Source organism: Helianthus annuus, chromosome 9, assembly GCF_002127325.2.
Source record: "Helianthus annuus cultivar XRQ/B chromosome 9, HanXRQr2.0-SUNRISE, whole genome shotgun sequence".
NCBI classification, from domain to species: domain Eukaryota; kingdom Viridiplantae; phylum Streptophyta; class Magnoliopsida; order Asterales; family Asteraceae; genus Helianthus; species Helianthus annuus.
Genome location: NC_035441.2, coordinates 74,893,207 through 74,906,917, shown reverse-complemented (window position 1 = coordinate 74,906,917; position 13,711 = coordinate 74,893,207). Strand labels below are relative to the sequence as shown.

At 38.2% G+C, this 13,711-nt stretch overlaps 1 protein-coding gene across 2 annotated transcripts; it reads left to right on the top strand.

The window, feature by feature from the left end:
- Window positions 1–343: 343 nt before the first annotated feature.
- LOC110877651 (protein CLT2, chloroplastic) lies at window positions 344–11,876 on the top strand. 2 transcript variants are annotated; one of them, XM_022125814.2, is made up of 10 exons: window positions 344–841; window positions 915–1,060; window positions 2,260–2,297; window positions 7,957–8,072; window positions 8,144–8,243; window positions 8,348–8,383; window positions 8,463–8,513; window positions 8,624–8,747; window positions 9,216–9,341; window positions 11,523–11,876. In XM_022125814.2, exons 1-10 carry the CDS (start codon window positions 453–455, stop codon window positions 11,690–11,692), a joined length of 1,296 nt encoding a protein of 431 aa, XP_021981506.1. In that variant the 5' UTR covers window positions 344–452; the 3' UTR covers window positions 11,693–11,876. The 2 variants fall into 2 exon arrangements, 1 of the variants encoding a protein (XP_021981506.1); XR_002557196.2 differs by having other exon boundaries at window positions 400–841; window positions 9,184–9,341.
- Window positions 11,877–13,711: the final 1,835 nt, after the last annotated feature.

The window sequence follows — 13,711 nt, the reverse complement described above, 5'->3', positions numbered from 1 at the left end:
CTGCACGTCTACACATGTCAATGAGAACATTTTTTTTTATTATTCAATCTGCGTAATACACGAGGTATTGGGTCAGGTATGACCGTATGGGTATGGGATTATTAAAATATAAAGTAACATAATAGTAGAATGGTATCTAGACCAACGTTTATTTTATATATTTAAACACTTATAATTTGGTTGGTTATTTTTGTAGAGGGAGACTCGATTTACTAAGGGTAATGTTTTGACATATAAATAAATTTCTTAACCTGTGTCGCATATAAAATAAAACAACCCGTGGGTACCACTGGTGATAACCTAGTTTAATATATAGGTAATTTAAAAGCAAAATAAAAGGGTGTGGCCGAAGTAACACGTGTCTGTGAATGCCTAAAATGGAGAAATTTGAGGAAAGGAATATACAATACAATGCAAAGCAAAGGAGGTGAATCTTGTTGAAAAGTGAAATAATGATTCAGTGTTTTGCATTCGCAGTTCCGCAGCTGGGGAAGGCTAATCTGGCATTCAATGGATCAAAACCTGCTTACCCTAGAAATCCCCCCTCAATATTCTTACACTTACATGGTCACGATGCAGATGCATCTGGATCCGGCATCAGTTACAGGAGGAGGAGGAGGAGGAAGATCGCTCCAATTCAACGCTTCCAAAACCCTAAATTTCGCTCTTCTTCTTCAGACAACAACAACACCACTTCACAATCACAGAGGTCAAACAGCAAAGTTGTGTTTTGGTCTGCTGTTACCTTAGTCTTAGCTGTTGGGAATCGAGTCATGTATAAACTTGCTCTGGTGCCAATGAAGGACTATCCCTTCTTCTTAGCTCAGCTCAACACTTTTGGGTAATCATTAATTAATTATTCACTGTTTCCTATCGAAACTTATTATTGACTTACCATGTTATGTTTAAAACAGGTATGTGGTGATTTATTTTACCATACTGTATATAAGGCATCGTGCTGGAATTGTAACTAACGAGATGATGCGCCTTCCAAAATGGCGATTTGCGCTTATTGGTATGCTAGAAGCCCTAGGAGTTGTTGCTGGGATGTACTCTGCAGGTATTTTTCCTTACAAAAAAGAGTCATTTTTGGTCGGATAAAACATACTTTGCTTCTCATTATCCAGTTTAGGTCTCAGATTATTAGTCGGTTTTGTTCCTTTTAACCTATTATTATGAGCCCCATTCCTCCAAACATTTCCTTATTATCACAAAGTTGTGTAAAAGTGTTGTTATCTTATCTGCTAGTGTCTCAACTCACTTAAGCATCTGATTATCCAATGACTAGTGGGTGTCGCTCTCCGAGGTTCTGATATGTACCAATCGGATTTGTGATAAATAACCTGTTGAGTGGGTTAAACTCAAAAGAAAGTAGCAAGAAACAAGACTTGAGACCCTTCTCTATTTTTCATAATTTCATTCATACCCAGAAACTAACAATACGTATGGCATAAATAGCTTTCAAAACAACGGAAATAAAAGAAAGGCATAACCATATATAAACCACTACCTCCACTAATTCTTTTGACTCCATAACATATGACTCATAAAACTAAAAAGAAACCAAAACATGTTGAACATGGGCATGCACGTAACAGGTTCTTTTGGAGAGCGCAGTCTAACCCGACCTGCCTTAAACACCGATTATATTTGGGTATTATTATTATATGTGAATAGTATTATTTAGTTATAAAAAATATAGACATCAAATGTAAATTTAAAGTATTATAAATAATATTTAATGTAGTGAATTATATAACATCATGTGCATCAAATATAATGTATTAATTAGGAGAAGTTATTTGATGGGGGACAAATTAGGGACTATTGCATAGATAACTTGTATCCTATACTTTGAAAGTTGTAACAGGAAGTTTGTGAAATTACAATGTTGTCTAAAGAGATGCTTTGTAAGGTGATAATAGAGATAACACTTTCAATAGTAAATACAGATCCAAACATTATTTTCCACGTCCTGTTTATTCCAGCAAATTATCTGATTAATGTATTTATTCTTTATCATGTAATCACTTTCAAAGCAAACCTTTGTGCCTCGTTTTATGTCGAGATGCCTTGTTGTTGTGCATGGTTGCGTTTATTCCAATCACGATGGACCATTATATAGTTTTAACAGTTATGCTACCTGAGAAAGCAAATTTGAGCTACGTTGTTTTAATTAGCAAAACTGGTAATGTGGAAGCCAATCAGGGTACCTAGATTACTTTTGTTGAACTGAAAAAAATATGTTTCTTTATACAGCAATGCTCCCTGGACCAGCTATACCAATATTAAATCAGGTACTCTCATTTTCTGCAGAATTTTTTTAGCCTACTTAATAATAGTTAATTTTGATATAAAAGGAGGAAGGAGTAACTCGATAGTCGGTTGATTCGGGCTATTTTTTATTTCTAGCAGGTCAAAAGGGTAAAATAAAAAAGAATAGTAAAAAGAGAACCGTGTCAACTAGGTCATACAGTTATTTAAAGTTATACCCATGGTTTGTAATTATATTTGACAAACCAGTTACATGCTAAACCTGAAACTTTTGGGCAAAAGGTGCTTTGGGTCATTCCGTCCAATTGCTGCTCCCCCCCCCCCCCCCCCATTTATATATTCTTATTGCTTGAATTGGACACCCTACTTATGACAGTACTAGGTATTACACGGCTTGAATTAGTAATATTTGATTTAATTTTTGTAATTTTAAATATGTGTCAATCATAAACGGCGAGGAAAATGAGAATCACAACTCTGTCAACTCTTAAATTTAGAAAAATAAAAACAAAATAATGGTCAATTAAAGGCTTGTTATAAAAATGATAAAGTTTAATTAATGAAAACGTTCGAGGTTGATGAAAACGAAATAGGGAAGGTATTAAATATAATATTGAAAAGGAAAGCGCGTAAATTTGAAATGGATAAGTATTAGACAAATATATATTTAGTTTATATTAGAGGGTTTATTATGTAAATGTTTACTCTATTTATATCTCTTGTATTCTCCTTGATTACACACAATATTCAATACAATACAATTACGTATTTACCAAGTTTAACTTGGTATCAGAGCCTTGACTCTGGAACCCTAATTCTGCCGCCACCATAATTACTCTATTTTCCGATCAGCCTATTAGTTGATCAGCCTTCATCTCCGATGGCACTCCTTCAATCCTTTTCTGATGCCGCCAAAACCACTCACAATTCCCACAAGTTTGCATTCAAACTGTCTCCCACGAATTATGGCTACTGGAAAGCCATTCTACACCCCTTTTTGGTTACAAACAACCTTTATGGATATGTGGATGGATCAATCCCCTGTCCAGCAGCCACCATCCCAGCAGCCTCCCCTTCCACCGAACAGCCTGCCCCCAAACCTCAAGATAATCCGAACCATGCAACTTGGCTGTCCAATGATGCGCATATTCGCATGCTTCTCTTGTCAACAATATCTGAATCTGCTTTTGGTCATGTTCAACACACCACAACATCACGTGACCTGTGGTTAGCCCTTGAACGAGCGTATGCTCCAAACACTATCTCACGTGAGTTTACACTCAAACAGCAACTATTGAAGATTGCCATGCAAAGTGACGAGTCACCGTCGTCCTATCTTGAACGAGCACAAGAATATGCTGATGCACTTGCCAATATTGGTGAACCTGTCAAAGACAAAGATTTGGTTATGCTTGCTGTTGCTGGACTACGGGAAGAATATCGTGGTCTCAAAGGTAATATAGTTGCTCGACAATCTCCTCCAGCGTTCAGTGAATTATATGCACTCTTATCTGACCATGATTTTCTGGTTAGAAAACCCGAATCCATCCCCCCTACCCAAGCCTTCAAAGCCGTGACCAACAGCCGTGACCAACAGCCCGCCTCTGACCCTCAACCTAATCCAACTCTTCAGGCCTTACAACAACTTTTGACCCACCTTAACTTACAACCCACACCTACACAGCCACCATCTCAAGCCTTTTACACCAACAGGTCTGGTTACAACCGGGGTCGGGGCCAAAACAATCACAATAATCGTCGTGGTAGAGGCTCCTACAACAATTCCAACCACAACAACAACAGCCGTAACCCACCAAATAATGGTAATAACCGTAACCCGTTTCCATGGGCTTCTACCCAAACCACCGTGTATGGTACCTGTAACCGATGTGGCATCGGCCACATCCCGTCTCAATGTCCCAACAGGGACCCAACTACTATTCGGGGACGGTCACCATCTGCAAACTACTCGGATGTTCACTCTTAATCTTCCACACCTTGGCGTCCGGACACATGTGCCACTAATCATGTTGCTCCTGATCTTTCTACTTTTGACTATTCTGAGCCATATTTTGGTGGGGACAATCCTCGTGTTGGCGATGGTAAGCCTCTCCCTATCCTTCATATTGGTTCTACTCGTTACTACTCACCCAACAAAACCTTTTCACTTAAAAATATTCTTCATGTTCCCCAAATCAAACAAAACCTACTTTCTGTTCAACAATTCTGTCATGATAATAATGTGTTTTTTGAGTTTCACTCTACTTTCTTTTCTGTGAAGGACAAGTCTACACGCACTACCCTCCTCACGGGTCCCAGCAATGATGGTCTATATACATTTTGTCTTCCTCGGATTCAAGATGTTCCCAAAGTTGCTTTCTCTACTGCTCGTGCCTCCTCCAAGACTTGGCATCAAAGACTTGGACATCCCCATCATCAACTTTTGAAGTCTATGTTTTCCAAATTTTGTTTACCTGTTTCTGACAAACATTCTAGTTTTGCTTGTGACTCTTGTTGCGTGGGAAAATCTTCCAAACTATCTTTACCTTTATCTGATTATCATAGTTCACATGTTTTGGATTTGGTTATTTGTGATGTATGGGGACCTGCATCTGTTACCTCATTTGATGGTCACAATTACTTTCTTTTGTGTGTGGATCATTACTCTAAATTTATGTGGTTCTTCCCATTAAAACTTAAGTCAGATGTCTTCGAAACATTTAAACAATTCATCACCATGGCTGAACGTCAATTTCAAACAAAATTAAAATCGGTTCAAACAGACTGGGGGGCGAGTTCCGCAGGTTATCACCTCTCTTTTTGGAACGTGGCATCATCCATCGACTCTCTTGTCCACATACAAGCGAGCAAAATGGTGTTGTCGAGAGACGTCACCGCCATGTTGTCGAAACCGGGCTTACTTTACTGGCCCAATCACATGTTCCACAGCGGTTTTGGGATTTTGCTTTTGGCACCGCTGTTTATCTCATTAATCGAATGCCTTCTCGCTCGAACTCACGAGTCTCCCCATTCGAGCAACTTTTTCGATATCAACCCGATTTCTCCTTTCTCCGGGTATTTGGGTGTCAATGTTACCCACATCTCCGTGCATACAACTCCCACAAATTAGATTTTCGGTCTATCCCGTGTGTGTTTCTCGGGTACAGTACCCTCCATCACGGGTATCGGTGCTTTGATCCCAAAACCAATCGTCTCTATGTAGCCCGGCATGTTCGGTTTCATGAACATGTTTTCCCCTTTCAACCCTCACCTCGTGCCTCTCAACCCAGTCCTATACCCACATCTCCTTACTACCCCTATCCCACTTCACATACCGTACCCTCGGCTCCATCCAACTCACCTACATCCTCTCCATTACCCAAGTCACCCACCAACAGCCCCTCCCCAAACCAGCCTACCACCCCTACTGGCCCAACATCAGCCCCTGATTCCACCTCTTCTACATCCCCAAACCAACCCACATCAGCCCCTTCAGCCTCACCGATTCCTACCCCTCCACCACCACCACCTATCCGCACTCGTCCACCAAATCTACGACCTAATCCAAAGAAAACCAACCGTTATAATCCTTCCGCAAATACCTCCTATATCTCCCCACCCACCGAACCTACCTCCTTTAGCGTTGCCAACAAAGATCCTCACTGGCGACAGGCCATGGCTGATGAATATTCAGCTCTAGTTCGGAATGGCACATGGTCATTGGTTCCACGTAGTCCGAACACTAATGTTGTGGATTGTAAATGGGTGTACAAAATGAAACAAGACCAAACTGGGGCTATCACGCGTTACAAAGCGCGTTTGGTTACTAAGGGTTTTCGACAACAACCGGGTGTTGACTATCATGACACTTTTAGCCCAGTCATTAAGGCTACTACTATCCGTACGGTCCTTTCTATTGCTGTTACAAAAGGTTGGCCCTTCCGCCAATTAGACGTTCAAAATGCATTTTTACATGGGGATCTCAAGGAAACCGTTTACCTACAACAACCGCCAGGGTTTGTTGATCCCATGAGACCGGATCACGTGTGCCTCCTTCACAAGTCTCTCTATGCCCTCAAACAAGCACCCCGGGCATGGTTTCGTCGACTCTCTTCTGTCCTACGCAGCCTCGGTTTTAGGGGCTCTAAAACGGATCCTTCCTTGTTTATCTACTCGTCAGGTAAAACGCTGCTATACATGTTGGTTTATGTCGATGATATCATACTCACAGGAAATGACTCGGCTGCTATTGACACTATCGTACGTCGTCTAAGTCATACCTTTGCTCTACAAGATTTGGGAAAATTGTCCTACTTTTTGGGTATTGAGATTGTTTACCCTGACAGGGATATTGTTTTGTCTCAGAAGAAATATATACTAGACTTGCTTCACCGGGCCAACATGTCTCTTGCTAAACCGGTTCCATCTCCCATGACCACCTCGTCTAATCTGTCTCTCAGTGACAGTCCTCCCCATGACAACCCAGTTCAATATCGCCAAATGGTTGGGGCACTACAGTATGTTACATTGTCTAGACCCGACCTTGCCTTTGCAGTCAACAAAGTCTGCCAATTCATGCAGGCTCCTACAACTAATCACTGGTCAGCGGTTAAACGAATATTACGGTATCTTCAGGGCACAATCAATCATGGTCTTCTCCTTCGTCATGATTTGGGTTCGTTACTTCATGCTTATACGGATGCTCAACTCACTGCCTTCTCTGACGCAAATTGGGCTGGTTGCCCGGATGACCGTCGATCCACCGGCGGATTTGCTATATATCTAGGCAGGAATCTTGTCTCTTGGGCTGCCCGTAAACAGAAAACTGTCTCTCGGTCATCTATAGAATCCGAATACAAAGCTCTTGCAGACACTGTTGCTGAACTGACTTGGCTTGAGACGCTTTTGAGAGAATTATGTTTTCCTGTTAAGATTGCTCCAACATTGTGGTGTGATAACTTGGGGGCTACCTACTTGTCGGCTAATCCGGTCTTCCATGCAAGAACGAAACATGTTGAAGTTGACTTTCATTTTGTTCGGGAAAAGGTGGCTCAACGAAAATTGCATGTCCAATTTATCTCCACACATGATCAGATCGCTGATGTGTTTACTAAGGCCTTACCGTCACAACGATTTCTTCTTTTGAGATCCAAGCTACAGGTCGAACCTCGGCCTTAGCTTGCGGGGGAATATTAGACAAATATATATTTAGTTTATATTAGAGGGTTTATTATGTAAATGTTTACTCTATTTATATCTCTTGTATTGTCCTTGATTACACACAATATTCAATACAATACAATTACGTATTTACCAAGTTTAACTATAAGGATCCGCGTGTAAGTTAAATAGGTATACGGTTTAGGCGAAAAAAAAAATTAAGGTTGCATAGAATTGTGCCATGTGTCCCCAAGATTTTTATTTATTAGGTATAGAAATAAAGATAAGAGACAGGGATAGAGATAGAGATTATATAAAGATTTAGCATGTATATTCCTATATGTGGGAGAGGGATTCTGGTAGTGACACGTGGCATTCTTTGGAATGATTTATTATGGTAAAGCTCTTTAAAGTGGGTTTCAAATACTTGTCATCATTTACAAGTTGGCATATGTATAGTGCCTACTACTGAGGTAGGTATATCTTACATGTAAACCCTCCCTGTGTTGCTTGCAAATGCAGACGTTTTTGTTATGGCAGCTGGGATTTTCTGCTCTACTTCTAGGAAGAAGGTACTCATGGAATAAAATTGCAGGATGTCTACTTGTGGCTGCTGGGGTCGTAACAGCCATTGCAAGGTATTATAATTCTTGTTTTTATCAAAAGAATGGAAAGGAAGCATCAAAGTGTTGTTTTTGATTGATGGCAGTGGATCAGAGAGTGGTCAAATGCTTTCGGGAGTTGGGTTATTGTGGCCAATTATGATGGTTGTATCAAGTGCATTCCAGGCTGGTGCAACTATTATCAAGGTAATAATACAAGGAACACTGTTCATAATTCAATTCAAGCAAGTTATAGTGATATATTAAATTAAAAAAAAAGGTAAATAACTTTAGCTTGTTTGAGTGAACAGGAATATGTTTTTATTGATGCTGTTACCCATCTTAAGGTATGTATGCTGGTCAGCATTTGAGAAATTACTTACATTGCTTGGTTATTACTTATGTCTAACTTTTGATGTTGTACAGGGGAAGTTGCTTGACATATTTGTTGTAAATTCATTTGGTTCTGGGTTCCAGGTACTTTTTTATTATCTTGTCAACTAAGTGGAGTGTTCTTTGATTTATAAATAAAATTAAATTAAATATCCCAACCCAAAGCCAAAAGTGTGTTTCTTATATATATGTAGGCTCTTTTCGTGCTTCTGTTTCTTCCATTCTTATCAAATCTCAAAGGCATACCTTTTCATGAGCTTCCTTCATACATAAAGAGTGGTGCCGGTTGCTTTCTTAATATCGGGCCCTCTTCATCTGGTAATATTCTTGAATTTTGGACCTATTCCCCCTTCTGCTAAATTCTTTGGTTTAACCCATTTTACACGACCTAGCTTGCTTCGTTCAGAGGTAAACGGGTCGAAATTTCCACCTGTAATCGTTACTATATGTAAATTCAAAATATTTATTATTAGCACGATACAACCTCAACCCCCAATGGCATGCTTAATTGTCGTATATACTAGCTAGCTATGAATTGAATTTGTTTTGAACTTTTGATTTTATTCAATAATGGTTGCTATTCTTGACTAGATCTTGATCTACACAAACAGTTGGTTGCTATTTACATGTTTGTTAATAACAACTTTATAATGAATGGAATGGATTTATTAAAGGTCTGATACACTGATTGGTGGGTGTATTGAAGAATTGACTGACTGATTGTGACTTGTGCTTCTTAATGGTTTCCATATAGACAGACGTTCTTGTGACCTCTTTCTTATCCAGGTTGTGATGGATCACCACTCATGCCTTTACTTTACATAGTCAACAATATTGCCTTCAACATATCCATTCTCAATCTAGTCAAACTTTCTTCTGCTGTTGTTTCTTCACTAGCAGTTGTGCTATCAGGTTCTCTTTCTCTCTCTCTCTCTCTCTCTCTCACTCACACACACACACAGAAGTGAATGCATTTGTGAGAAATAGTGACATGAGTTATAGTTTCAAGTCGCTTCTTCTTTTATAGAGCTTGTTATATATATAGGGGTTGGTTCTGGTACACAACCTAAGAAACGTAGGAAACCGGGTCAAATGGGAACTATGATTGAAATTGAACTCATTCTAGCGGCGTTTGAACCAGCGCGTCGAACCCTGACCAGAAGCCCTATCCCCGCAACCCTAACCCCTTATTCAAAAACCTAAAGCTAAACCCTAAGGCTAAACCTATGTTGTCAAAGCGCCTACTCGCACTCACGGCGCATAGTCCGAGCCCCGAGCCTAGGGGTTTTTGGGGTTTCATTTAGGATGTTTTAGGGGTTTCGGGTGACTTCTAGCCTGAAATTGCGCCTCAACGTCTAAAGGCGTGCCTCACCAGTCGCAGCGCATTTAGTGTGCCTTAGCTTGGGGCGGCAATTCTTGACACGACCCGCGAACCCGACCTGAACCCGACACGAAAAAATAGGTTTGGGTCGACTACCATGACCCGTTTAAAAAAACAGGTCGGGTTCGGGTTGACCTGTATAAAAACGGTTTGACCCATTAACCTGTTGAACTATTTAGAAAAAAATCTTTTATATTTTTGTTTTTGTTTTTTCCGTTTCTATTTTACATGGTTAGTTATAATAATGTTAGTTTTGACACATTATATTATTTATTTGTCATACTCATACTCATCATTAAAAATGTTATCGATAACCCGCTTAAAACCCAACAAGTCGTTTATAAATCGTCAACTTGTATGACTCATTTAAAAATATGGGTTAAATGGGTCGGGTTGACACAAATTTATATGGGTCGGGTTAGGTTTGAAATCTTTGACCGAATAATTATATGGGTCGGGTTCGGGTTGAACATTTCAACCCACCAACCCGCCAACCCGCAACCCGTCAACCCATCAACCCGACACGATTGACACCCCTAGCCTCAGTGCCTAGGCGCATTTCAGACAAGTGACAACATAGGGCTAAACCCAAAAAACTAAACTATATATCCTAAAAGCAAAACCTTAAAGGCTAAACACTAACCTAAACCGTAAGCCTAAAGCTAAATAATCGTTCTGAAGTGTTTTCTAATTAGGTTTAGATGATCTGGTTTCAACTCCGCTGCAGGGTTCGTTTGACCTAGTTTCCTACATTTCTTAGGTTATATAAATTTGATCCTGCCACTACATATATATATGGCAAGGATCCTAAGAGAACCACATGGAATTTGAGAACTGTGTGAACCAATGTAGACCACACTCATTTTCTGTAAGATTTTTTTTTTAAATTTTTGCTAAACAGCCCTCAATTGTTAAATTTTTTTTTCGAATTTGTACATGTGTACATTACTAAAACCGTATTAGCGAGTAAAACATATATGTACGATACTTATTTTTTAGTTTTAAGCATGTATCTACCTACATATATGTACATCAACAAAAACATGTTTAGAACCATAATCTTCTGTAAACAAGTTTTTGTATCATCTTTTATTATAACCTTTTAGTAAATAACTGTTTTATCATATGTGTGATTGTTAGAACAATATTATTACATTAATTGTCTATCTAAATCTTTAAATAAAAGATTTAGGCGGTTGTGTGCATGAAATATAGACTATGGGTGACTTTCAAGCCTCAATCCGTTTGGCACGCTAAATCGACTTTAACTCACATCATTCATTTCATATATTGTGCGTGAGTCGTGAGATTTAGGGGAGGGTATAGATGTGTCTCAGGGGCTTAGATTTCCTTACACATTAGGTGGACTTTACATGTCCTCTTGAATGTATGGCGGCTATATGTTGTTTTTTGACGTGTTTTCTATCTGTTTTTACTGTGTCACTTTTGTTGTTATTGGTAGCTTCTTCTATTTGTATTCTTCAGTTCTGTGTATATGTCTATTGTTTGTGTGGAGCCGGGGGTCTGTCACTCTATCCCTAGGGATAAAGGTAAGGTTTGCCTACATTCCATCCTCCCCAGACCCTACCAATAGCTTTGCTATTTGTGGGATAAACCGAGTGTGATTGTTGCTGCTGTTGTAATCGTGAGATTATTATTATTATTATTGTATGAGTTTGAATTGTAATCATGTACCAATGTTTACTTTTCAGTGCCAACTACTATCTATATACTTTCCCTTCCATTGCCATACCTCCCTGAAGGTGTTACTTTGAGCCCTTTCTTCCTGTTTGGGAGTGTGATCCTCGTGTTGGGTCTCATTTTATACAATGTACCTCAGCATAGCAACAGCAAGCATGGCTCGGACTTGGACATCATGTAACACAACATGTACCTTACTTTCATTTTCTTTTGCTTCATTGTTACTAGGGGGGATAGGTAAGAGGTTGCGTATTGTAATTGCGTTCTCTTTCTGTTTCGTATTGGATTGGATTGAATGAAATCAAGTCTTGAGATAAAATTTCTCTGTTGGATTTGGATTCAAATACATGGTATAGTTTCTCATATACTTTTTTTGCAGTCAAATTTTGGATTCAAATATATCAAAGCTTGCCTCTTATGAAGTTGACAAGTCAAAATAATTTTGGGTCTTGTTTGGTTGACGTGTAAAACACTTTTTCTTCAATGAATTATGTTGATTAAAACATCCTATTGTACAATAGTAATTCATGCATAATTTAAAATCTATGTTTTCTTTGTCGAAATATGTTCAATGCATAAAAAATAGATTTTGTTATTTCTTACCAATACAACTGTAAACATAATTTTTTTGTTAGTGTTATCCCTTTAGTACCTGTAAATATAAAACATCCCCTTTAGTACCTACCTGTAAATATAAAACATCATACTAGTATTAAGCCCCCGCGTTGCAGCGGTTGTCGTAAAACTGTGTCAAATAGTACCAATGCTATACCACGATCAGCGATCACCAACATCGGAAAAGCTCGTAAAAAACAAAATAAATAAAAACGAAAAAAATTAAAGGCGAGCGAAAAGCAGACGTAAAATATTTGAATCATGCACGCTCGTTGTATAAAAGTTAAACCGAAACGTAAAACATAGAAAAAATAACTAAGTCAATCCAGGACCCGCACATTGCGACGAACTTGTCAAATGGAGAAATATTTGCGACGGGCCAAACAGGAAAAAATACACGAAAAAATGTTGAACCCTACACGCACGTTGCGGTGCGTTAACTCACAAAATTTAGAACGAAACGAAAACTTGGGAATGATGAAAGGTATGGTGGACCAAAATTGAAAAATAAAAAGAGTTGGGGTTAAATTGCAAAAGATGAAAAACTTTAAGTTAAAAGTAAAAAACAAAGGGTCTAAAATGCAAAAGAGTAAAAGTTTTGGGTTAGAAATGAAAAAAGAAAAAAAAAAAACCCTATACATGAGGTAAAATACCATAAATTACAAAAAAAAAAAATTAAAAATTTTATTTTTGTAAAACTTGAATAAACTATTATATTAATAGGGTAAACTCTAGTTAATGGTTAAATACTTATTTATTATCTGTATAATACACAACATGGTTTCAAATTATTTATTATTCTTTAATTAGTTTAATATTTATGAATTAATTATTTCCATATTAGTTTAATAGATATTAATAATTTATTAGATATTGGATTTAGATATTTATAATATTATTAATTATTAATTGAATTATTAATCTATATATATACTATATAAATCATCTTCTATGTACCAAATAGTAATGTCTATTCAATTTTTTAAGATGGTATATAAAGGGTTAACTTAAAATGCCTAATTTTTTACCATTTTGTTCCCTTTATGCCCTTCTCACATAACATAAAATAGATCCAGGATTAATCAATCTCCATCTCTCTACGTCTGTTCACTTCTCATTCAATGCCATTATCAGTTTCTTCAACCAACCGTTCCTCTTTCAATGCAATCATCAAATTCTTGAATTCAATTGTTCCCCTTCAATAGCACTGTCCGTTTCCAGCCACTCCACATATTAAGAAAACCTCCTGAGATGACGCCGGATCAGTGATGATGGTGTTCGGATGATGGCGGTGGTAGGTTGTGGACAAAGCGTGTGACAACCCTCAAAATCCCATGTATTCCGTACAATTTATTTAATAATAATTTAAGTGCTTGATGACTGTGCTAAATTATTTAGCTGCTCTCTGATTACTGTGTTGTACTTACATGTGCGTGTTAACATACTAGTAGTATACAAAAAAAAATTACTAAATAGTCCGGTATGCTTTCCTGAGTGTTAGGAATGAATTGTGTTACAAAAATATACATATAAGACACTCTACGGAACAATTAAACACTTTAACGAAACAGTATCCGACCGAACA

Bases quoted from the DNA above. Each gene is read 5' to 3' on its own strand.
- LOC110877651 (XM_022125814.2), top strand. From the start codon at position 453: ATGATTCAGTGTTTTGCATTCGCAGTTCCGCAGCTGGGGAAGGCTAAT. The intron at 2,298-7,956 runs GTACTCTCATTT...TTGCAAATGCAG, and splicing joins CTATACCAATATTAAATCAG to ACGTTTTTGTTATGGCAGCT. The intron at 9,342-11,522 runs GTTCTCTTTCTC...TTTACTTTTCAG, and splicing joins ACTAGCAGTTGTGCTATCAG to TGCCAACTACTATCTATATA.